The 27,106-nt window shown below is 35.3% G+C and overlaps 2 protein-coding genes across 2 annotated transcripts; both read left to right on the top strand.

Annotated features, from left to right (window-relative positions):
* The first annotated feature begins 216 nt into the window (after positions 1 to 216).
* Positions 217 to 22,970, top strand: LOC140772724 (stromal processing peptidase, chloroplastic). Its single transcript, XM_073114930.1, has 25 exons — positions 217 to 481; positions 1,000 to 1,234; positions 1,632 to 1,873; positions 2,436 to 2,634; positions 3,995 to 4,042; positions 4,710 to 4,817; positions 4,941 to 5,129; positions 5,219 to 5,518; positions 6,729 to 6,830; positions 7,733 to 7,867; positions 8,440 to 8,664; positions 8,786 to 8,989; positions 11,386 to 11,556; positions 12,811 to 12,960; positions 13,742 to 13,879; positions 14,353 to 14,580; positions 14,732 to 14,884; positions 15,889 to 16,012; positions 16,680 to 16,800; positions 17,588 to 17,708; positions 17,798 to 17,878; positions 19,358 to 19,459; positions 20,061 to 20,211; positions 22,056 to 22,185; positions 22,496 to 22,970. The coding sequence occupies exons 1-24, from the start codon at positions 297 to 299 to the stop codon at positions 22,139 to 22,141; spliced, it is 3,798 nt and encodes a 1,265-aa protein (XP_072971031.1). The 5' UTR covers positions 217 to 296; the 3' UTR covers positions 22,142 to 22,185; positions 22,496 to 22,970.
* Positions 22,971 to 24,232: 1,262 nt separating this feature from the next.
* LOC140771801 (mediator of RNA polymerase II transcription subunit 18) lies at positions 24,233 to 26,572 on the top strand. The gene is made up of 6 exons (XM_073113501.1): positions 24,233 to 24,339; positions 25,141 to 25,273; positions 25,533 to 25,632; positions 25,726 to 25,783; positions 25,870 to 26,226; positions 26,309 to 26,572. Exons 2-6 carry the CDS (start codon positions 25,238 to 25,240, stop codon positions 26,415 to 26,417), a joined length of 660 nt encoding a protein of 219 aa, XP_072969602.1. The 5' UTR covers positions 24,233 to 24,339; positions 25,141 to 25,237; the 3' UTR covers positions 26,418 to 26,572.
* Positions 26,573 to 27,106: the final 534 nt, after the last annotated feature.

Here is a 27,106-nt window from a genome sequence, read left to right as displayed (position 1 = left end):
GGGTTTAAAATGAAATGCTCAAAGTGAGGTCTTATTTATAAATCGGCCCCTTCGCACGTGTGCGGGAACCCAGCCACGCATATCCAAGTGGCGCATAGTCAAGTTAATCTGCAGCACAAAACCCACCAAAAAGAAAATATCTCTCGATCTTTTTCTTTTTCAAGAAACCCCCTTCACAAGTCGCATATAAGAAACTAAGTCCGCACGAAAAGGGAAGTAAAAGAGGAGCGAAGGGAGGGGGGGCCGTCTTCATACTTTATCCTTCCTCGCTTCTCTCCCTCTCATCTCTTGGGGAGATGGCCTCGTCCTATTCTCTCACGGCCGTAGCGCCTACCTATCCTTGCTGCTCGAGGAGGCTCAAGGTTGAAGAAGACCACCGTCGCCACCACCGCTATTCCCGAATCCCTCGATTGAAGCCCGTCGCCTTCGACTCCTCCCTCCGCTGCCGCCGCCGCTGCCCCTCCCTTTCCCCGGTGCAGAGGTGGTCAACTTCCTTAAAATGTTGTGATCGAGAACTGCTCCCGTCGGGGATTGATCATTTCAGCGTTCTTTCGATTAATCATCGTATAGGATTCAAGCGTGATTCTTTCCTCGTTTCTTTATTTGACATATAATCTTCATCTCAAAGATGGGAAGGTTGTATGAGTAGCAAATTTGTACGATTAGATGTCCGCCTGATATCGATCCTCTTGATAATAGTGGGACTTGCCGTAGAAGCAGCTTCGTTCTTGGTTGCAGTTTAGGCAAATGCAGTGTAGGAGAATTCCTACGGGCAAGCCCAAGATACCATAGGGATTAATTCGAAATCTGTGACAATTACTTGACCTGTGTAATTTTGGGCAGTTTTTATGTTTCGTTGAAATTGAACCGGAGGTTCTTTGGTCCCATTTGAGATTCTCATTTTATAAGCGCCGACATTTTATTGATGACTCGTAACGAAATCCTTTTCTTTATGTGTCGGGAGAGAAACCCTAACTCTTTGTTTGTAATTGAATGAAGGTGGCTCCATGTTGGTGAGAAAGAAGGAGTACGAGCTAACACATGGCCGTGCTCTTCTTCCAAGCAATTTTCTCATGGAACAGTAGCTTTTGGGACTAGTCAGGAAGACATCGGACGTTTCTCTTGCTTTCGAAGCCTTCGGAGACGCTGGTGTTACCTTCGAACACCTGCACCGGGTGCTCTTCTAGACAAATCAAGCTCCCGGTTTCAGAAATTTCTTCCCGGCAGAAAGAGTGTAAGTTAAAATCCTATTCATTCTGCTTCCTTTACCGGGTATCGGACCATGATATCCATCATGAGTCCACTTCTGGTAATGTGTTCCTTGAATTCCATCTGCCACCATCACTAGGATCATTATCAGTTAGGTGCTTGCCCTACATGTAGTTACTGTTAAGCAAAAGATGATGATGACTCATGACTAATTTGCTAATGCTATAATTTTTGACATCTTTCAAGGTACCATTCTTGTAAGTTGTAGTTCTTGGAAGGCATTTTATTTCTTACTGAATTATGACCATACTGCCTTAATCATGGGGACTACTACATTTAGATGAACATAATAGACTTCTATAGTGTGTAGTGGTGGAAATATTTTGAGCTGCAAAGTTAATTGTAGCTTGGTTTCTTTTCAGGTGAAATCAAATTGTATATCATGTGCTGCGTTAGGTCCAGAGGAACCACATGCAGCAAGCACAACATGGTCGGAAGCAATTCTTGAGAAACAAGGCCCGACTTTCTTGGATCCTGAAGTCATACAAGCAGAAGTGGATAGGTTTCTAAATTCTCCACTTCCTTCACATCCAAAGCTGCATCGAGGGCAGCTAAAAAATGGTCTTCGTTATCTTATTCTACCAAATAAAGTTCCTGGAAACAGGTAAGAAAGCAGCTTTTATTTGTCATCAACTTTTTGACATCTGTTGCACTTTTTTTATAATAATTATTCTCTTTGCCAATTATTATATTTATGAATATCGAATGACCTCAAAATCATGTTAAACAAAAGTTTTCCCCTCGCATCTCTTTTAGTGATACTTTAGTATTAGTAGGATATGCCCTAATCTGTTGCATGATTTGCATCAGAATTCTGGAGCTTTTATTTGGATATGCTTCTCCTCTTGCAATCATGTTATAAATGCAATTTTTGGTCATGTGGTATTAAATGAGATTATATAATGTTGTGATTAATTTATTATAATTTTTAATACATACACCTCTATGAATTGTACTGCAATATCCCAACTCTGATTTTAGCATTACGAGTCTAATGTCATGCTTACTAATTTATTTAGAACTCAGATTCGTGTCTCTCAGTTTTTTTTTACTATGTAGGTCACAATTGTTTTAAAGAATTTCATTTTAATATACAATCAACCACTATAGTTGTTATAACATTTCTCGAATTACTTTAGTTGTTATAACAATTCTTGAACTTACAGATTTGAGGCACATATGGAGATTCATGTCGGATCAATTGATGAGTTAGAAGATGAGCAGGGGATTGCACATATGATTGAACATGTTGCATTTCTTGGAAGTAAAAAGCGTGAGAAACTTCTCGGGACAGGGGCGAGGTCTAATGCATACACGGATTTTCATCACACAGTATTTCACATCCATTCTCCGACTAGTACAAAGGTTCTTTTCTTCCATGAAGTGCAAATTGGCTATTCTACTCAAATAAGAAAAAAAAAAAATCTCTTCTAGAACTCTTAATTATTTCATTGACTTGAATTGCCATTCTACAATTCAAATGTTCACTAGCTAGCTTTCATCAATATTTTGTTAAAGAAATGTTTAGTTAGTCTGAAACAACTTTTTATGTGCATAAGATGGAATTATTAGCAAACATTTTTATACTAACATTTTAACTTTTGAGACACGTCCTTTTGTCTGCCAAAATTTTCATGACCTCATAGATAAAGATGGATAATCTTACCCTTGTGCACGAAACATTTTGTGAGATAATTAGCAAGCTTAGGTTTACAAATACTTTTCTTTTAAGAGTTCTGAGGCACCTAGACTGATATTTGTTTTGGGGCTTCGCCTATTATGGTAAGAAATATAGAGGGAAACCTATTGAAAACTTCAGATGTTAGGGAAAACTTATTCATTTTCACCTCCTAACCTCCTTTCCCTTCTACAAATGTTTGGATTCTGGAGGAGCACAACAAATCTTCCAGATGTTAAAGTAATCAACAACTCTTTCTAATGCCCTTGTCCATCCGTGCTATTTCTTTTTGTTGAATTTTGAACTGGATGATGCAGATGAATAGTGGTAGGTTTGATTTTTTATAGTTGGTTAATTTTCTATTGTCGTGCATTCCGTTTTGCCCTAAAATCTTGCTGATATATATAGACTAGGGTTGTGCAATACTGCAATCTATGCTTGCATATGTAGAAACAATGTCCAAAGAATAAATATCTGTATTTTTGAGATTGATAGAAATTTGCATTTATATCATTTAAAACTGAGTTAACTTTTACTTGCATAATTGTACTTACCAAAATTACCTTTGGAACTGATCAGGTAGACATTTAGGATTTTTTAAATAAGTTACTAATAATAGAGATACTTCTACGAAAAACTTTGGGATAGGGATTGGCCTGGGCTGGCATGACATTCCATATTTATAAATGGAAATACTCATTGATGCGAAACTTTTTGGTACAACTGCTTGTACGAATGGGCAACATATAAAATGCACAGGAGATATTGTAACTTTACTTTCATATTCCTGTCTATCCTAATTGTTGTGAAAATCTACCGGAAAATCTCCAACAATGCTTAACTAAGATGCTCATATTTATGTGAGGGGAAGATGTAAATATGGATTTACATTCAGAGCTTTTACTCATTTTCGTGTAGAAAGACTAAATGATTTTTGACTATCTATGTTGCATGTCATATTTCTTTTCATAACGCTTGCTGATGGGCAGATGCAAAAAATTCCTTAGATGTTAAGGACTTTGAATCTTAATGGGGTTACTATGGCAGGATTCGGATGGAGATCTACTCCCATTTGTACTGGACACGCTGAACGAGGTAATGTAGCTACATGTTATTTCTCTTATGAAACAGTTGTTTCACATGTTTTATATATATATATATATATATATATATATATATATATATTGAGGTTTTTGTTCTAAAGGTGTGGCTTTAGTTATTTAGAGTTAAATGTTTAAGCTCTTGTATCCTCAGAAAAACTCTTTTGGTTGAATCAATGAACCTGAAAGATAGCAGTTGCCTTCATATGGACTAAAACACTTTCCTAAATGTTGGAAGCTAAAAGAAATATAGACAACTATATTATTAGATCTTATCTCAAGCACATAGGAAGGAGGATATCCTCAATATGAATGCTTTGAAAATAGAATACGGCTTAATTCTCTTTATTTTCTGCTTTCAAGGATATGTTATGTGGCATCTTTTGCTTTCCTTAGTTTTTACAAAAAAAATAATGTTGTTGAATTTTTTGTTTTAAATTAGAAGGCCAATGATTCATTAGGAGTGCCAAGTTTCTGCATATAAATTTGTTGCATTATACCTTTAAGTTGTTAGTCATGATAGTTCATGTCCTAGAATTAAAGCAAGATAGCCTTGATTTCTTCATGTCCTAGAATTAAGTTACCAAGTGAATCCTTCATTAGGTTTTTCATAAATTTTCTTTGTGGATATACCATTTACTAGTAACTTCTCATGGCTGCAGATAGCTTTCTATCCTAAATTTCTCCCATCTCGTGTTGAGAAAGAGAGACGGGCAATCCTTTCAGAACTCCAGATGATGAACACAATAGAATATCGTGTTGATTGCCAGGTAGCTAAGTAATTCTAGAGTTAGCTAATCACATAATCAGTTCTTATAAATCAATGGGAGATACATATGAAATTTTGTTTTCATGTTGACTTATATGGAATAACTGTAATTCCTTTCAAGTAGTTGTTGCAACATCTGCATTCAGAAAACAATCTGAGCAAGAGATTCCCGATTGGACTTGAAGAACAAATTCAGAAATGGGACCCAGATAAAATCCAAAAATTTCATGAACGCTGGTATTATCCGGCAAATGCTACTTTGTACCTGGTTGGAGATATCGACAACATTGCCAAAACTGTGGCCCAAATTGAGGTATGTCTATTGGTGAATTCCAAATTATAGTTCTGTAATTGTGATGTAAGAAAACAAAATAAATATGATCCATTTATACTATCATGTAGGCTGTATTTGGACGGACACTTGCAGAGAGTGAAACAACTGCTCAACAAGCTCCCAACGCTTTTGGTGCAATGGCAAATTTTCTTGTCCCAAAGCTGCCAGGAGGGCTCACTGGAAGTCTAAGTGGTCAAAGATCATCTATCTCCTTAGATCAAGCAAAGCCCACAGAAAAGGGTAGACAGGCAGTTAGACCTCCTGTAGAACATAAGTGGTCTCTCGCTGGACTAGGTCATAAAGCTGATCCTCCAGAAGTTTTCCAACACGAGTTGATTCAGAATTTTTCTATCAACATGTTCTGCAAGGTACGTGGAAATATACTTTTTCAGATGTACGAAGTTATTACTTTTTTCATGATCATGTAGTTTGATCACTGGTGATGTGTGATTTTTAGAGTGAAAAACAATAAGGGCTCAAGCTTTTTTCAATACCTAATAGGTCAAGTGGTCAACAGCAATATAAATACTATTGCTTTGGCATTGGCATGTTAGAACTCAGAAATAGAAAATAATACTGTCTTTCTAATTCAACTTATAAGAGTCATCATCACTAGTGAATACCCTAAATGAGTAAACTCTTCTCTACAAAAGCATTGACTATGTATCCTAGTAAGTATCTGAGTCATATTGATGTGTGTTGTTTCTTTATTTAAGGAAACTGAGAATGGATTTTCTACTTGTATCATTGCTCCTTGTCTCTAAGCATCTTGACTGTGGCAGTTCTTGTAGACACATAGAACTCTTGGATATTATGTCCCTTGTGAGTGCCTAAATTTGGCTTTCTAAATCTCCATTCTCAGTTCCAGCTATTCTCACTACATTTGATAGCTTAACATGATTGTGCGTGCAAGTAATACATGTAAAATTTCTTTCTTCCTTTCCCTTTTTGCTTTTGATGTGAACCTCATTCTGATTACCAAATGCGATCCAGTGCTGATTGGGCTAGTTTTGTCTTCCTGTTTATGAGTTATGGAATAGCCTGTTGCATAGCCTTTTATGCCGAATATCGCTCCCACTTCCTCATTTGCCCTAATGAATTCTTTAATGACACTAGGTTCATGAGAATCTGCCTCTATAAGATCTTCACATCATGCAGAAGTCGTGGATGCATGCTAGTTAGTTTTTTTTTGTAATTTGGTTTCAGTTATTGTACTATGACAGCTAGTGTTTTCTTCTTGTAGCTAGTCCTTACTCTTTTCTCATTTCCTTTTTTGATAATTTTGGGTGTCTTTCCAGTTATTGAACATATTTGCTTGAGCTATAGAAACTAGAAACTTCTTTTGTTTGATTCTGATATATATTAAATTGCACATGCCACAGCTTGCCAATGAGTTTTTGAATTTGTATTGACTCAATATTGTAAGACAAGTTGTTGTACTTGCAATTCCTATGTCTGAAAGTAATGAATATGTGGAGGGTATGCTCTGTTAAATAGACTTTCATAGTTTGCATTTTGTATTTAGACTTTTATTATGTTGCACATTGAGTTTCTTCTCACTGTTGTTCCTTCTAGCAGGTTCCTGTTAATAAGGTCAGAACTTATGGAGATTTACGCAACATCTTGATGAAGAGAATATTTTTGTCAGCTTTGCATTTTCGGATCAACACAAGATATAAGGTGATTTTAATATCTGAGCATACAATATAGATACATATGCAAAGCAACAAGTATGAGAATTATGATTCGAACCAGATTTAGTACAAGAAATGAACTTGCCATTTACATGTCTCCATTTTGTCATTTTAGATATTTTTATTAGCTACATTGTTTGCTTTACTTGTTTGCTTCTGCTAGAGTATTTCTCTGAAAATTTGCAATGTCAAACTGACAGATTGGAAAGGTTTAATTTTATAAGTTGGAATATAATCACTGGAATATTAAATGATTGTACAACTACCTGAAAAAGAACATGTTTTACGTCTGGCAACACACCATTCATATGGAGGGAACAAGTATACAAATAAGCATTCTTCATGGTGAAAAAAATAACCTGATATATGCACAGGCTCGTGCCAGCTTGATCACCCATTATGAGACCTAACGCCAACATGAACATGACAAGGTTAGTACTCAGTAATTGTATTAGCTATTTGATACAAAAAACAGCACATTTGCTACATGGATTACATGGCATGACCCTAACCTATATAATAAATGGGCCATATAGTGTTCTAATTCAATCAACATGATAACCCAATTTGTCACACTAACTAGTCCTAAAACTTTATTGGCCTCTGAACATGACATGAATAGTGTGCGTGAACTTGTGGTGTACAACACAATAAGCTATTTTAAGTTAGAAATTGGTATGATCAACTTGGGATGTCTGTCTCATCTGTATGTAACTACGTATATCTCCTGACATCAATTAATTAGGTGTCAGAAAAAACTGCTTCATCCAATGAGATTGATGCAGAATCTCTGTGATTTCTATATATTATGCTTCGGTTTGTTGATTGTTTTAACCATTTGGTAGATATTCCACTGCTTTATATGTGGTCGCATTTTGAATCTTGCAGAGCTCAAATCCTCCATTTACATCTATTGAGTTGGATCATAGTGATTCAGGAAGAGAAGGATGTACAGTCACTACTCTTACAGTAACAGCTGAAGCGAAAAATTGGCAGAGTGCCATTAAAGTTGCTGTGCATGAAGTATGTACCTGCGCATCTAATTCTTGACACTCCATAGACATTTGTATTCATAAATGAATTTGTTTCGAGGTTCTTTGATTATGCAATATGTATAAGTGATTACTTTTCAACAATACAAAACATGGAGTTAAAATGGAATGGTTAAGAATTTCAATAAGAAATATTGAAGATAGGGATGTATTGCTTTTCTAAGAAATTAAATGAAATTATACAATGATACTGAGGCTCAAGTAAGTCCTATTCAGCTCTCAACTTGAGTCACCTATGTAATTTGTACTGATCTCCTACCTTCTTAATGGCATTTTCTTTGCGAAAGCTCTTTATCCTCAGGATATGTGCATAATATCACCTAAGTCCTTATTCTTCTTTTCCTTAATATGAAATGATTCCACTGCAGTAGCTTTTATGCTTAATTTACATAATTGTATTATCTGGCTCTCTGTACTTTGGTTAAGTTTCCATCTGCCAACTGTTATGAATTCATAAATAGTAATTTGCTATAAGGTTACTTATTCTCACTCTATGGATATTCTTCATCACTGACCTCCTATTCTTATTCATTCCTGATATAGGTCCGCAGACTTAAAGAGTTTGGTGTTACGATGGGGGAATTAACTCGTTACATGGATGCATTAATAAAAGATAGTGAACAATTAGCTGCCATGATTGATAGTGTCCCATCAGTTGATAACTTGGATTTTATCATGGAGAGCGATGCACTTGGTCATACTGTTATGGATCAAAGACAGGGTCATGAGAGCTTGGTTGCAGTTGCTGAAACAGTTACACTTGAAGAAGTATGCGCTGCCTCATATGCTTCTCTTTATAAATGTTATATAACTAGAGTAGAATTTTATTTTAGTCATGTGGTGCTATGGTATCTCCTGAGTAAGATATGCTTATCGTATGTTCTTGCAGGTGAATTCTGTTGGTGCCGAAGTATTAGAATTTATTGCTGACTTTGGAAAACCTACGGCACCACTTCCTGCTGCTATTGTTGCATGTGTTCCAAAGAAAATGCACATTGATGGAGTGGGGGAAGCTGATTTTGAGATAGATCCACATGAAATCACTGATGCTATAATAGCAGGTTTACAGGAACCTATATATGCTGAGGCAGAGGTGTGTTCTTTTATTAACATGACCTGTATCATATCTCTACTCTATGATGTTTTTCCTCTTTCAGCATATGACTGTTTTTATGAACGGTGAATGTTATTCTTTATTTTGTGCCACAACTAACTGACTATTATTTTATTGACTAGAAGTTTGTTTTATTGTTGCAGTTTATCTTTAATTCTAAAATCTTTGACTTTCTGTTTTAAGCTTACATGAACATGTTTATGGTATGATTGTATAGTTAGTTGTACTTTGGTTCATACTTTGGTCTACATTGATGAACCGAGCAGTTCTCTGACCTTGATCTTTCATATGGTTCTTAAATGGATCTTACTTGCTTCTATAATTTCCAGGATTTGTGTCATATAAACTAAGAGTTGGCACAACAAACAGTTTATTGCATGGATCCAAAATTGGCTAATCCCGATCCAAGCCTGATATCAGGCAAATTGACCAATACCCAATCCAAGTCGGGATTGGCTGATTTGGGCCAAATGGGTTAGATCCATAACAGATCTGACCTGCATCCGACCCTGGGATATCCAGCATTGATGTCTTTGTCATTCTCTCTCTCTCTTGCCCAAACCAAAGCCGGTGCTTATTTGACGATGTTTTTCTAACTTTGACGACATAGATCCAGCTTCGACAACCTCGAGTGTGTGGTTTTTTTTTTCTCTCTCCTATTTTTTGTTACTGTTGTTCTTTTCGTCTCTCTCTCTCTCTTCTCTTCTTCTTCACTTTAGAAGTAGAAAAATGTGGTTTTTTTCTTTTATTTCTTTTGGTTCTTCCGTTCTCTCCTCTCTCTTCTTCACTGCATAAGTAGCATAATTTTTTCTTTTCGGTTCTTCCACTCTCTCTCTCTCTCTTCTCACTACAGAAGTAGAAAAGTGATTTTTTTTCTCTTTTGGTTCTTTAACTCTCTCATTCTTAAATTCTTTTTGAGTACTTTTTATTTTTTAAGTTTTTAGGCTTCTTATGAGTAATTATTATTTTCTTATTTTATAATAATTTTCCATAAATTTTTAGAAAATTTTCTGCATTTTTAATAATATTTAGAATTTTACGTAATAAAAAAATTAGTCCAAATTGATACGAGTGGCCAATACGGCCTGTACATATTGTTTAATTCCTATCTTGATCTTGAGTTTTGAAATCTTAGTTTAGTGTCTTTCAATTTTATTTTTCTGACATAAAGTGTTATTTGTAAAACTATTTTATATAATACACTAAAGAAATTTCAGTGCGATTGACAGATTTACACGAAAGTAGAAACCATTTGTGTATCATACCTCAAGAAAGGAGCTAAAATAGCAAGGTCTAGTGGACAGATTCATGATGCTAGGCACACATTGTTATGCCTTGGTACACCCTATTTTGTATACAGCTCTTTATTCTCTTGTCACAAACCAATATCTTACCAATGTGAGATGTATCAAGTACCGACTGGTACAGGGCAGTATAGGCAGATTCCTTAATCTAGAGCATGAGCTTTTTGGTAGATGCATTAAATACAACTGACAAGAGTGGATTTTTGATCCACGGTTCTGTGCTTAGTCAAACCTGTTAAATTTCCAGGGTATGCCCATAGACAGGTACAAGTTCATAATAATTTCTTTAAATCAACTAATATAAATCAAATATTATCAGTATGATTATCCAGCCATAAAATGGCAAAAGTTGTCATTCAAGACTCCTGGAGGGTATAGGGCCTTCAATACCCAAATCAGAGAATATCAAAGATGTTGGAATCCTGTTAGAGATGATGTGGCTGCTTATGTGCAATCTTTCTTCAAGTCCCAAAAGATTATATAAGAGCCAGGAGATAAACCGAAGCAAACTCTAAATGATATAGCTTATAAATGTTGATTTATCTATCCCCTCCTTGCATTCTCCTACATTACCGGTGAGTGTCTCACTTAATGTGACAGTAAAACTTGCGCTTTGCATCCAAGAGGTCATGAGTTCAAGTCTTGAAAAGTAGTGGAAATGCCATCGTCATAGATGGTGGTAAGGTTGCATATATTTTCCCCTGTAGACCCCTCATAGGTGGGAGCCTCATGCATTAAGTCGCCCCCTTCATTCTTGTGCATAGTGGTGTGGTACCTTTATTTTGATTTGATCAATGCTCAAGCAATATTCTGTATAATTTATATCTTAATGAGTTGTTGTAGTCTAGGTCTGGCCTAATTGTTAGTAAGATATTTCATTGATATAAAATGCTCCTCAGAGTACTGAGCATAGCAGGTTGACTATTTTGAACCATCTTTTTATCTATTTCATATTCTGTGTATTTTTTTACTACTGGAAATATGATGGAATATCTTTGCCAGCAATTGTTTCTAGAAACAATTTCATAAGTTCTGTTTTCTGTATTCACTGGTTTTTGTTTACTTCTGCAGCTTGAGGTGCCAAAAGTGTTGGTAAGTTCATCCCAGCTGGAGGAATTGAGGTCACAACGTAAACCATCTTTTGTTCCTTTATCCAAGGAGAATAGTGCGACGAAATTATTTGATAAGGAAACTGGGATCACACAACGCCGTCTATCTAATGGGATTCCTGTAAACTACAAGGTACTTTTGTTCGTACTTTGTTGCTAGTTCTCATTTGTAGCATAATGGTTGGCTTTTCCTTGATGGGTTTCTTCTTCATAATACACATGGCTTTCTTGTATTATAGAAAGTTCATCTTTTTGCTGGTTAACACACTTTTTGTTCCTTCTTCATAACACTCCTAAGCTACTCACTGTTTGAAATAACCTGCTGCTTTGGTAAACTTATGCACTTCTCATCCTGTGATGTAAGCATTACTCTCTTGACGACTGATATAGTTAGGATTTTCTCATCCAAGGGAGAAGGGCATGAGATGCTTGCGCGCAACTCCTCCGGCCGTAGGTTTTCTGAATTTCTGATCATGATAGGTGCAATTCTTAATAAATCTTTTTGTTACGCTTGGAGATTGGTTCAGGAGAAAAATTAATTCTTAATTGACCTGTCAACTTGATTGATACCCATAGATTAATACTTGACATGTACTTTTACCTTAATATTTTAGATTAGCATTTTGAATCTGTTTCTTTGTTTCAACGGGGTGATGCTAGGGAAATATGAGAAAAAAGGTTCCCTAGTTGTCTGAATTCATTTGACTTAATACTGGATTTAAATATATATGATTCACAATTTATTTCAGTAAAATGTTTAACCATCCATAACTTAGTTTTCGATCCTGAGTAATTGGTGGCTGCTGTTATTCACAACTAATAACTGCAATGGTATGGGACTTAGTAAGAGTATCTTTTTTTCCTTTCTCTAGGACATACACAAACCATTTCCTTCCTTGTCTTTTGCTGGGCTAATCCCCTCTCATTCTTCTCTTTCCCTCCACTAAGTCATCCATATGCCCTCTATCTTTACTTCTGAGCTTTTCCTTCTCTATTCTCCTTTCATTGTCTGCCCTTTTCTTCTCGTATGCTATTATTTTGCTTCAACAAAGGTAGTTTCTGTTATAATCTTGGTTAAGTAGAGAAGTGTGCCTTATGGAACCTTCTCAACATTGAGTAGGGCACAACAAGACCAAGGTTGTTGCATGATGATGATGCTAAAAATGGGGAACACTGTGAAGTATGTAGCACCCATTTGGTGTCGATTTTTTAGGAACTTAATTGGAAATCTTATTTATGTACTTTCTTTCTTCCTTGTGTTCTTGTAGATAGATGTTGCCCATCTGTCTGTTAATGTTCCATATATGAAGCATGAGTCTTTTTCACTTCTACTGCATCCTCACTAACTTTTTGTTATTTTTTTTGTAAATCATTTTATTCATGGTAGATCACGAAAAATGAAGCTAGAGGTGGTGTTATGCGGCTAATAGTGAATGGTGGGAGAGCTACTGAATCATCCGAATCAAAGGGAGCTGTTGTTGTTGGTGTTCGTACTCTAAGTGAGGGTGGTTGTGTTGGTAAATTTTCCAGGGAACAGGTATGTATTCTGATGCATCGGATATCTTTTGTTGCCGCCTTTCCATGGTTACATCATTGCACAGACAGATGGCAATACAGATTTATGTATGTGGCTTTGGTGATTCATATAACTTCAGCACATACAACTATAGAAAAAAATTCATAGATTGTTTGATTCCATGAACTTGAATTTTTTGTAAACTGATCAGTGAGTCCAAGTTCTACATAATGTATGAGTACATTTTTTTTTTTCTCGTAAGTCTTATTTATGGGTTCCTGACAGATGCAATTCAATAAGGAAAAGGATAACTAAAAAGGAATAAATGGTCTGCTGTACACATTAAAGTAAACTGGCTATCCACAAAGAAGTATCTGTGAATGACTATATGTTGTATCAGTGTTGGTATCTCACTGTTGCAGCGTGTGGATGTATGTACACTGCACGAGAATCCTTATGTATATTGTTTACATCATATAGATGCACTGGCATGTTTTTCTACCCTTAACATGTGAATAGTAAAACCTATCAAAAGCAGCTAGCAAACTTCCAAGCACATCTACAGAAGTTTTTCATGTTTTATTCAGCAGTAACAGTTTCATTTATGTAAATCAAAGCACCATTTTTTATGCTTAACAATGCAGATAAAGGCAATGGATAGTTGAGAACATTACCATCCTGGAAGATGTCTTCTTTTGAGTTTTTATTTTTTATTTTTATGCAAGTATTCTTACTAAGAAATACTTATGATGTTGTTTATCTGTGTAAGTCAGTTGAAGTCAATAGTGCCTACTTTGTTCAGGTAGAACTTTTCTGTGTGAATAACATGATAAACTGCTCTTTGGAGTCCACCGAGGAGTTCATCTCTATGGAGTGTAGATTTACTTTAAGAGACAACGGGATGCGTGCTGCCTTTCAACTTTTTCATATGGTGCTTGAGGTAATGATGTACTTCTAACATTGTTTATCTTGTCTTTCATTTTCAATGTTTCAATGGATTAACATGTTCCATTTAATCCACTGATTGTGATTAAGTATACAAGTTAATATGTAAGGTTCAAAACTTTCCTTCTTTGGGCTCTCTCAGCAACTTTTTTCTATACTGATCATGCCAAGTCACACTTCTACAGTTTGAAAATTGAACTACACATCTGGATCATATGATATATGCTTCTATCCAGCAATGTCGTTTTATTTAGTTTTTGTTTCTCTTCAAGATTGCAACTGTTGCCTTTCTGGAAGATGCATTGATTTTTCACTCAACCTTAATCTGGGACATTTTTTCTCCTTTGTAGGTGCACTTTACTAAATTAAATTATCAACCCATAATTTGGTTATTGTAAAATGAAATTATTAATTATGCTTTTATAATGTTGGTAACTTGATCTGAATTTATCCTTATTATTTTTGCAGCACAGCGTATGGCTAGAAGATGCATTTGATAGAGCAAAGCAACTATACTTGTCATATTACCGTTCCATCCCCAAAAGTTTAGAACGATCAACTGCTCATAAACTTATGCGAGCCATGTTGAATGACGATGAGAGATTTATTGAGCCAACACCTCAATCATTGCAAAAGTTGACACTTCAATCAGTAAAGAATGCTGTCATGGATCAGTTTATTGGTGAAAACATGGAGGTCTAAGGACACTTCTGCTTAAATAGGCTTTTGCCATTGCCATTTATTTTATTTATTTTCTGTCCAGAATTTCTTATTTGTATATGACCATGAGACTTGACATTACTTTCTTTCGGTATTGTTCTTTACCCTAACATATGATTAATATCAGGTCAGCGTCGTTGGGGATTTCACTGAGGATGACATCGAGTCTTGCATTCTTGATTATCTTGGAACAGTCAGAGCCACTAAAAATGTTACCAGTAACCAAATTATTGATCCAATCACCTTTAGACCATTTCCATCCGACCTGCATTTCCAGCAAGTATGATTTCCCATCATGTTTTAGTAATATTTTAAAAAATATTTTCTTCAGTAGAAAAGTCATGGTTTGTTGTTGTTCTAGAGCAGACTCATGCCATATCTTATTAATTGAGTAGGCAAAGATTCTGAAGCTTGACATCGCTAATATAACTATATAAGTGGTAATTTTATGGATCAAGTGGCAAACTCCCTCTCATTTTCTCTCATATTTGGAGCCTGTGTAGATTACTTTATATTTACTTTAATGCCTCAACCTAGCAAGAGAACATTTTTAGTATCTTTCACAGAAATATTGTTCCCCACTATTTGGAGCGATTGATGTTAACCTTCTTGTAATATCATATAAATAGAATTTGGAATTTTTTTTCTTTGCAAATGTTGTTGACCCTTCAACAGTTGATTGGTAGCTAGCCCTTCAACAGTTGATTGGTAGCTAGTAATAATGCGGTATGCTTTCTTTATCGGAATGATTATAAAGGGAAGCTATTTTCTTATTTCCTGCTGCTTGCTGAAATGAATCTTGCTGTTTTATATGGTTATATATATTGATCTTAAATTCTTAATTATATGCAAGAGTTCAAAAGATCATTTAGCTTCATGTATTACTGTGTACTGATGGTAAGAAAATGCAGAAGTTTATAGTTAATCAAGTTTATCCATAGTTTGAAGTTTTGCCTGAGTCGGAAAAATTCTAGTGGAAACTTATTCAAAACTTAAAACTGGTATTGTTTAAGGCCTAAACCAGTAAGATTATTAGATTTTTACCTTGCTTTCAAACTGTTATTAGCTTAAACCAATCTGTTTCAGTGCAAATTTTCTGCTTTATCTAGGTGTTAGAACTGAACCGGAACTTTGAAGTTTGAACCTTGAGTTTTTCTGCTTGCACCTTATAAAAGCAATTAATTAGCACATTCTACTTGCTAGTTTTTTTTTCTATGCTTTAAGGGTTAAGATGGTTTAAGTTAATAATTAATATTATGTGAGGATTAACATGTTCGCTGGCAGGTATTCCTGAAGGATACTGATGAAAGAGCTTGTGCATATATTGCTGGCCCAGCACCAAATCGTTGGGGATTCACTGTTGATGGCCAGGACCTTTTTGATTTAATCAAGAACTCAACTATAAATGGTAAACAACAATTTGATGTTTACATATTTGCATTTTAACATGGTGCCTTTCTTTTCAAAAGAAAAGAAGTAGCCTGAAGGTTTTGGGTGCAACGAAGTTGGCATTCTCACCCCTAAAGTATAGTAATTAGTTTTAATTGAAAAAATCATGAGATCAAACCTTGAATAAGTTCTATCCATTTTTATGCGAATTGGCCTGTAGCTGAGGGAAGTGGAGAGATTGACATGGTTGCTGCCAAGTCCTTGCCCCTTTCCTTACTCCATTATCCAGTTTACATCTGTGGCGTTGATAAAACAAGTTCATGAAATGCATAGGAGTAGAATTACATTTTCAAGATTTAGAAGGTTTGGCTCCATGGAGGATTTAAATTTTGAGAGCATGCTGCAGAAGCAGTGTCTAAACTCTAAAGCGTGACGGCAGAATGAGTATAACTTTTTAGATCATAAGATCTGATAATTGTCATCTTCCTTGTTTCATTGATTATTAGCAATCTGATCTGTGCTGCTCTTAATGTTATGGAGTTTAGTTGTGGTTTGTTATGTTCAGGTCACTACTGACAAGTTTACTCTGAATTCTCTATGTAAAACTTTAAGAAAGTAGCTATTTTAGATGTATTTATTTACTCGAGTAGAGATTCTGATCAAAGTTAATGGATGATCCATTGCAGATGAACAGCCTGAGCAAGGGACGTTAATGCCCCTGGAAGGAAAAGACCTGCAGAGTATTCGGAGTCATCCTCTTTTCTTTGGCATTACACTGAGTTTGCTGGCCGAGATCATAAATTCTAGGTAGAGTGCCTTTTCTGTTAACTTCAAAACAACCCAAGTAACAATATGTGTTCAACTAGATTATGTAGCCTTTGAGTTCATGTACCCAGAAAAGTGTGCAGAACTATAGCGTATTAATCTGATCAATGTTTCTTCTACTATAAAATGTATTGATGAAGAACTTTTATCCTTTATGTGCTCATTTATTGATATCTAGCTGGAACCTCTTATGTTTGTAAGTTTCTACTATATGTTCATGTATCATAAATGTTGTGGTGTTTGGACATATAAAATAAAGACTATGTCTTTAGGCTAATGATAGTCGGAAGAATTACAATGTGGTTCCTCTTTCAGTGGGACCAATTTTCACCTGAACTTCAAATTTATCTACTTCTACCGACAAGCTTAAAAATATGTCTCATCTCTGCTCTCAAATTTGCACATATCAAACCAATTTATTAGGGCGACGTCCTGATAACATAAATTGTCAGACGGGCCTTTATGTCTATATGACCGGTAGATCATTATGTGTTCTAGGGCATCTTTATTGTTGAAAAAACTTGAAATCATTCTTGAAGTTGCCACAACACGTGAACCTAGTGCCAATCCAAGTATGAAAATTCTCCCTTTATGTCCTCCATTATGTTAAACTCTAAAATCTTATCATCAAGCAATTCATAATAGGAGAATTGTTAGTGGAGATGACTTCTTACTGACATGGAGATAGCTTCCTTTTATTCGCATTCATTAGTATCTTCTTTTTCCAGATAGCATTAGTATATCACATCTTGTGTTCTTGTCTTTGCAGGCTCTTTACAACGGTTAGAGATTCTTTAGGACTAACATATGATGTATCTTTTGAATTAAGCCTTTTTAATAGGCTAAACCTTGGTTGGTATGTGATATCAGTAACTTCAACTCCAAGCAAGGTAGTCTCACCTTGCCAATCTCTTCAAATAAACAATGTATTCTGTTGTACTCCAAAATTTTACAGTATCACCTTTTGTTTTGGCTTTAGGTATTCAAAGCTGTTGATGCATGCAAGAGTGTTCTTAGAGGTTTACATAATAGCAGAATTGTGCAAAGGGAGCTGGACCGGGTTAGTGAAATTCTTGGCTATTACTTTGTATTGTTATGCTTTAAAGGTCATGACATGACCTGCCATTATACGTGAGAATCTAATTCATTGTATAAACAGTGAGAGTTAGAGTAACTTGGTGTTCTTGGTTATACTGTTGACTCACCCACATACTTTAAATTTTCAGCTGCACCTAATCTGATAAGTTCCTCAAAGCAGCAAGTAAATTGGTTTTGGTGGTGAACAATGAGCTTGTAAACCGATTTTGAGTGGGGTTGGGCTTATCCCAATGATTTTCTAAGTTCAATCAAATTTCAAGGAGTTTTTGACCAAATTAGCCCTCCTAAATATTTATTTTATGTGTTTAGTACACTTTAAAACTTAAATACGCGATTATGTGTGCTTTTAAACCGTTGACCCAATCAATGACTTATAAATATAAATCGCTGTCGGGATCAATAAGTTATATAGAAAATCCAAATCCTGAAAAAATTGCCAAGTCTAAGGGAGAAATCTTGGTGATTCTTTTGGATTTAGAATTTTCATATAAGTTGATAACTGAGCTAGCGACTTATTGAAGTCGCTGACTGGGTATGTGGTTTACAAACAAACCTAATCTCGCATTTAAGTTTCAAAATGAATTAATATTAGGGGCAAACTTAAAATAGTCAAAAACTTAAATTTCGAGCTAGATTTCAGGTCAAATAGATTTGTAGATAACCCGATAGTATCCCCATTACTCTCAGAGTATAGTTCTAGAAAATTATAGTAAAAGTTCAAGATAAAATATAAGCACACAAAGATGTATGTTGATCCCTAGTATATATATTCCCATTTTTGTTGCTTTGCTCTACTTAGTTCCCTAAGGCCAAAGAGGCTGAGAATAGGATTCACTATCTTGTTTCCCATAGACCCAAATTGCTCATTAATGCAATATTTCTAATGCTTTTTTATACAGAGAACTCTCCCGTTATCATTTCTGCACTAGTGTTCACAGTTTTCTTTTACTATTTCATCATGTGATATGAGCTATAATATTGTGCTATTTGATTTCCTGAACTTTTTTCTATTTTCTGAATTTTTGTTGCCATTTAGTTTGTTTCTGAATTTGTTGGATATTTTAAAAAAGAGAGGAAGTGAAACCACTGAACCAGCAGTGGAATGGCAGAAACTAGATAGTTTGTTAGTTTCAGCAAATAAGTTTTATAAAAATTTGAGTCGCCAGTTGTTGGATTGTGAAGTAATAACTTCCTTGATTGATGGGCTTCTTTCCGGTCAAGGTAACTTAGATGTGATCCTTGTGTGCTTTTTTAGGAGCACCAAGCTTAGTGATCTTTTTACCTGCCGTGTCTTTTTCATTCCTTGGGATACACATGGAACTGTTTTCTTAGAAGCTAGAACCATCTATGAGTAAAATGTTTATCTGTACTGATCCTTCAGTAACTTCAATTTTGGATCTATATTTAGTATTTCATGTTAACAAATTCATTACTGGTGCAGGCAAAGAGAACACTATTGATGAGACATGAGGCTGAAACCAAATCGAATGCTTACTGGCTAGGATTGTTAGATCACCTGCAGGCTTCATCTGTCCCAAGAAAGGTCTCATACCAATTTCTTATTGCTTTGTTTGCGAGATTTTTCTACCATATTTAAAGAAGAAATACTCAAATAGTATTTCCTGTTTCTTCTCATCAAATTTAGGATGGTTATTCACATATTTAGTCTTATCGAGAATCCAGTATATCTGAACAGAGTCGCTCACTGTAATGCATCATACAATTTATATGATATGTCTTCATAATATTTTCCGGTACTATAACATCCATCTTTGTTAACTTAAGTCTTCTCTTAGAACCTTTATTTCAAATTTTGTCTTATGCTTGTGCTTTGAATACTTCATTGTAAAACACCATCAGGGTTGATTTTCCAACTTCTCAACTCATGCAGAAAAGAATAGGTCTATGCATTGCTTTTGTCCATTTCTTATGGAATCAAGCGATATCAATCAACAATATCTCATGAGATCCATTTTCTAATGTCAAATGAATCTGTTATTTTATCTCTTCTAATTGGTGAAATAGATTATATGCAAGCATTTCTAATGTGCATCATGCTTTACCGTACTGTTATTTAACATTGTTTTCTTCTGATCCTTCTCACTTACCATTTGTAATTTGATAATGTTCTCTATTGAATTCAGGATATTTCATGCATCAAAGACTTGACTATGTTGTATGAAATTGCTACTATTGAGGATATTTACCTTGCATATGAACATTTGAGAGTAGACGATTCTTCCTTGTTTGCATGTGTTGGTGTTGCTGGAGCCCAAGCAGGTGAAGACACGCTAGGTAAGACCTGCTTAGCTAATGATTTGTGTCTGATACAAGTAGTTCCTCTATTAAATTCAACTATTTCAATCTCTGCTACAAGTTATAATTGGCAATTGTCTTTGTTGTACACTTGTACCTAAGTCCTATCGAGGCTATAGGAGTGAAGATGGGCCTAATAGGATCTGGATAGTGGGAAATCAATTTTTATAATGTTTTCTTTCTGTAACAATGTCAAACAGAGAGTAGAGTTTGTCGTAGTTTTTGCTTAATGTACTATGGTTAAGGATCAGCTATCAGTTATAAATTATGGTTTTATATTAAGAAAATTCTATTGTCAAATATTAGGCCTTGTTTACTTCAGGAATAAGGTAAATTTTAAAACAAATATTTCTCTCTGTTATTCCTAAAACGAGGTCTTTATTCTAAGAATAATTATTTTTGTATTCACTTGTATTTTAGAATAAGAGTGTAATAATTATCTTTGATGTGATATAAAGATAGAAAAAATATATTTTATTTTTTTATAAAATTATTATGAATAATATTTAATTTGATATAAAGTAGATTGATGGGATAAATATCAAGGGTAAATTAATAATTTGATTAGTGTGTGGTATAAGATGTAATATTGATGAATGGTGTTTAGCTGATATTCTGGAATACATAGTTATATTCTAAAATAAGAAAAAAATTATTTCTGAAATGAATGGGCTTAGAGTATTAGCATTTACTTAATGATCCATATATACACGTATAAATTTGGATACATGAAGCCCTATCTGCATCACACTGCACAGACATGGATTCAAATGTACTGATCTGAATCCATTTACTAAAATATGAATAGGCAAACCAAATTATAGATAATATTCAGCTCCTTTTCACTTGTATCAGGCGAAGATAGCTGACTGAGAGTTGTGGAAATTTTTGTTACCCAGTAAAAATGAGAAAAAAATGAACTTCTACCTCTTGTTACGAGCACAATCCAACTAAAGCTTGTTTTGTTGCATAATTAAGTTGCTACTGGATATGTTTTTCACTTAGTAATGTATGCTTATGTTACAGAAGCCCTCCTTTAAGCTCAAAGAGCAACAACCATGGCATTTGCTGCCCACTAAGTGGCATAAGCCTACTAGCCTCTATGCACCCCCAAATGCATTCCATGACATTGGTCATAGTAGAAAAATCTCTCAAATGCCAAATATTTGTCAGCTAGATGCTGGGTAAAGCAAAACCATCAGAAATTTTGTTCTTTAGCTTTAGTATGGAACTCTTAAACCGCTGGAAACCCTAGAATTCGTTTAATTAGTCTTCAAGTTATCTCAAGTTGTCTGTTTCAAACCATCAAGTTATGGATTTCAATTGATTTTGGTGGATTTGGATGGATTTAAGAAAGTAAAAAATAATCTGATATTTGAGGTAGGATTGGATTGAATTCATTTCCCACTTAGCCCTTATTTGGTTACATTCTTACTTATAATCAAAGTTAAAGTAGGAAAATGTAACATAACAAAGTGAATTTCATTTTAACTCCAGTACTCTTGAAACAATTGAATTTTTTGCCAAATGAAATCAATCGGAGTTGGCCCCAGTTTTGCAACACTATAGGATATCCTCATTTGCCGGTATCATAATGGGATATTTGTGAAGAGAAACTAGACAATTGTTTGTGTCACACCTCCTAATTGATTGACTATTTAGTGCCTCTTCTACTGAATATTGTCATTGCGTTCTTTATTAAGCTCTCTTCTTTCTTGGATGTTCCTTTATCTTTGAATTCTAATATCTATCTGTATCATGATTATTCCAATATTTAATCATCTACAATTTACCTCTGACTTTATTAATTTGCATATTAATAGCTTATGATGACGAACCTGATATGACCCATCAAGGGATCACTCCCATAGGACGAGGTCTATCAACGATGACACGGCCCACAACCTAATCTGCACAGATAGCTGTATGCTTCGAAGAAGTAACTACTTTGAGGTATGCTATATTTTCTTGAGTAAGCTTTGGAGCATGTTAGCCCTCAGTGTAGAGTATCGTTTGAGGTGCATGATCTCTTATTGAGCAGTCACATTAACAATGTTATACCTTACTTAAAGTTGGCACCCTTCTTTAGTTAAGCAATCCACTCTATCTGATAGAAAGAAAGTTCATAATCTAATTGATCTTACAGAAAGTTTTGAATATGAATTCTGTCACCATTCTTGGATTCACACCATTATTTGTTTCCCCAGATAAGATTCACTACGGCGTTACATCCTACTTCTAAATACTGGTTTGTGCTTAACAGTGTGCAGGGATCGAGTATAGATCCTGAAGACCGCCCACTGGGCTCTCGCCTGCATTGGGATGAGATAGCAACAAACTATTGTCATGCTGCGTCCGCAATTAGTGTTCCAATCGGATTTGAGAAATTTTGATTATTGATTCTTCCATGTATAGTAGTGGAAAGTTTTTTCTTAAATTATTTTTTCATATTCCATTGGATAAGTCTGCTTGAGGCCTGCATTGAGATCTCGTCGCTTGAGGCTGAAAAATAAGAGGAAGCTAAATCTGCCCTGAGCTGCAACTACGCCTGATTCGGTTGGGATTTCATTCGGTAGATTGCTTTGTCCACACACACTAGCATTTACTCACATTTGGGTTCCAGGATAAATTTGACACGGCTACTCCACTGTGAGTGCCCAGTTATTATAATATGTGGATTGTACACTGGATATAGTACGATTTATAATAAATAAGTATATGATTCTTCGTTTGTGGTATCTTCCCTTCTTAAAATCCAATTGAATTCATATATGATTTATCTGGTATCTCATAAATGGTGGGTTAAGAGGTGGTGGTGACTCATCCAAGAAGACTCAGTTAATTAACTAGCGTGGTGTACAAATTTCTTTTTTTCTTTATATTTTTAAACAAACAGGATGTCTCGGGCATTAATATTTTTTTCCCTTAATTAAAATGCCAATTTATGCTTTACTACTAGTCAATTTTTTAATCCACCAATTCAGAGGATATTGGCAATTTTTCAGTTTGGTTAGATTAATTTAATTGGCTCAGTACTAATCATCGACGGTAAACGGTTTGTCAAGCTACCGAGCAGAGCACGAGCTTGAGGCGAGCCAATCTCGAGCCGGACTTATCAAGCTGGAGCGGAGTAAAAGTCCCCCATCGAGCCGAACGAGCTCGCTCGTTTACACCCCTTGATCACACTAGGCTTGTTGGTGTGCGTACTAATCCGCCATTATCCTACTATCTTTCTTCACATTACCCCTTTGCACATTATACGTCTCTTTAGCAAATACTCCCTTCCTTTAGGGGTATTTGTAATATAAACCTAAACGTAAGGTCGTTTTCATAAAGTACTTCCACAACGCATTGGTTACATGTAACGTAAATTAAATTCTTCACCTAATAACTCTTTGGGAAATTTTCGAATAACACCCTACATTTTTATTGTTTTTTAATTAACTTTCTTTGATAATTTATAACCAGATATAACACTTTGCTTTTGCTTTGACTAACTATCATTATTCATTAATCCTAGTCTTATATAATTCTACTGATTAAATTACTAAACTACCCATAAAAAATTTCTAACCTTAACTGCTCTTTTTAAGCCATATAACACTAGTCTAACCTATCAAATAAAAACATTTCTTTTTAGATTTAATCACACCTAACCTACTCCCATAAAAGAGTAATTTATATATTTTGGAAATTACCTTCGGTGTTCTAAGAGAATATTTATATATTTAGTTTTAATTAACTCGAGATATCATACGAAAATTATAGGAAAAAAAAATGAAGAACGGATTGGATTATAAAATTCTATCGTTTTAAAATAATGAAAATGTATCTACTCTACTTCTACTTAGCTTGTGCATTTGAATTCTCTTCTCAGATGCTTTTTGTTTAAAGATTTTAAACTATCTATTAAATGGATCCGGATATCTATATCCATACCTGCACTATTCGGATCCGAATGGAACTATCCATCTCGGATATCTTCCAGAATAAGTATGCGGATATCTTCATTTCCCAACTCGTTCTTTTCCCTCGCAGGGCCGTCCCGAAACTCTGCACCTTGCGATTCTTAAGACGACTTTGTACGAAATCTCGTTCGTCCCCGCGGTAACGTAACCTCTTTATAAACATATATGTCGATTTGTTTTCCTTTTTTCCGTCACTTACCGCATTTAGGGTATGATCTGAGCATTTTGGATTGGGTTGAATCAGATCGGGTTAAATTTACTATCCAATGATGTCCGAATTTATGAGGTATTTGATGTATATCAGCTGGGAGATGAAAGGTTAGAATAGATATTGCCCTAGAGATGTTTGATAAATTTCCTTTGAGAGATGTTGGCTTAGGGTTCTCTGTGGTACCTAGTGTTTTCCTTTGATCTCAGTTGGATAACGAGGCTTGAAGGTTGTATATTAGGTTGTCCACAATTATTAACCAAAATATAAAGTAATTCTACTCTATTTTTGCTGTTCTTAGTTGCCTTCTAATTAAACAAGTTGATCTTTTGTTAACATATCAAGTAGCCAGCAGAAATTAATAATCTAAGACAGTAAGTAATTTGGGTAAAAATGCTAAAATTCAACAAAAATCTTTATAAGGGTAATTAAAGGAGCTGGATGTTCTTGGTCTGTGAGGCATGTGAACATACTGCTTGTGCAATCGTTACAGCCTGTTTGTATTTGCCCTTGCGGATATTCTACTTTTTCCACATGTACTGTATACTAGAGGTAGTGATCCCTTTGCTCAAAAGTTGACGTATTCATGATTTCTTCAGTTGCTCAATGGATTCTGGTATATGAATGGTCCAGAAACAACTACTACTTGAATCTTACATATACAGTTTTTAGTGGAAGCACAAACATTCCATGTAATTCTCTTCTTGTTATTTTATTTGGCTCTTTCTGCAGTTTTGTGGAATGTATATCAGAAAAGGAAAGCTTTAGAGAGCATGCTGATATAGATCTATTTCAGAAGAAATAATCTTTTGAGAAAAGAACTAAGAAGATGGAATGCGTGTTGCAAGGGATCATTGAGACACAGGTACCATCTACATACACTCCAAATATTGCTGGTTGAATGTTCAGTTTTTTTTTAAAAAAAAATTGCATTTGATATTAATCTTTTTAGTCACAATATGCACATGAAATCAACTGATACATTACTCATCATTCAAGTGTTCCCTATATTTTAGTAGTAAAACAATGAAGTGATAGTACACATCCTTCTCATTAGTACCTTGCTTCTTGACATTGTCTAAGACAACTTATAAGCTGACCATCATAATCATACTCGTCTTCAGCATCTTGAGGCCCTCGAGATTCTTCTTAGGGGTCTATGTGGTGTTTCAAAGGAGCGTGTCAGGGTTCATGAACTTTGTCTGAAAAATGTGCCAAACCTTGGTAGGTATATTGACCACACAAGTATATCATCTTCCTATTTATCCAAGTGCTTAGAGCCAATTATTCACAGTTGTGCACTTTTGTGTTCTATAGGGGTGGTGTCCTCGGAGGTCCGTCTCTTGTGTGATCTAACGGCGCCAACACCAACTTGGTATCCATCTTTCAGCTTTTACCTCCTGAATAATTTTACATACTCGCAGCACTATTTGGAATTATTTACTGTATCATCTCATGCAGGACTGTACGGCATGTTGGTGGAGCCATGAGAGGTGCTGGTGCTGAACAACTCTCGGTTTTAGTACGAACTATAACAGAAAGCAAAGCAAGCAGTAATGTGCTGCGATTCTTCAATATTCTTGGCTACAAAATAGATCATGAAATTTTGAAGGTGGGTTTTGCCTTCCATTTCCAACGAGGTGCCCATATCACTGTAACTGTGACATCTGCAAATAAAATGCCAAAGCTCCATGCCATTGATGAAGCTGTCCCTGTTACTCCCGGCATACAACTGGTAGAAATTACAGCTCCTGCTGCTCCTGAGAACTATAATGAAGTTGTTTCTTCTCTTACATCCTTTTGCGAATATTTGGCTCCGTAAGTATATCCTGTTATTACTCCACTAGCCATTTCTTTGCTGAGATGACTATATCTGAAATGAGATTTCTGCTTCCTTCAGGCTCCTACATCTTTCAAAACCTGGTGTTTCAACTGGTATAGTTCCTACTGCTGCAGCAGCTGCGGCTGCTCTTATGTCAAACAGTGGTAGTAAGCCCCTTATAGGATGATATATTTTTTTCTTCTCAAATTCCCCTTCCGTTGCCTTATTTGGATGTTATATGAAAGCCATAACGAACTGATGATGGAATTAGTTTCATCACAACTGCTTACTTTTGTATGCGTTTCAACATTCAGCACAATTTCACTGCATGCTTCCTTTGTAGGCTCTTTTGTTTCTTGCAAGCAACTTTGCAAAATGATCTGAATAGCTAAACCGACCAAGTATCTATATTAGGATATTCATGAAGTTGTCCTAACAATAGGGATGAGAATCAAGCTCGATCATTATACTACTAAGCTTCTGGACTATTTTGCAACATAATATGACATTTATTGCCATTCCTCTCATTTTATTCTTTATCTGTTTGTTTTCGTTTTTCCTACGAGCTTTAAAAGTATGATATAAATTATTGGTTCGTTATCAAACAGCATAAGCTTTTAGGTTAATATTTAACCTGATACTAGGTCTTATTATCTAACTAGAGGCTGCACATGAGGGTGTTAATTATATGATACATATTATAAGTCTGTTAGCCAACTGAAAATAACATAGAAAACTTGAAACGTGAGCCAGAATGCTCAACCCTCAAAATGCATCTAATAAGTTAATAGACTAAAAAAGAAGTAATTTACTTCCTTGAGAAGGACAACAAAGAGAAAGTATCCATAATACTATTATTCTCCTCCTCTCTTAGGT

Source organism: Typha angustifolia, chromosome 12 (genome assembly GCF_048772165.1).
Source record: "Typha angustifolia cultivar Huaian chromosome 12, ASM4877216v1, whole genome shotgun sequence".
Lineage (NCBI taxonomy): Eukaryota > Viridiplantae > Streptophyta > Magnoliopsida > Poales > Typhaceae > Typha > Typha angustifolia.
This window is presented reverse-complemented; position numbering and strand designations above follow the sequence as displayed.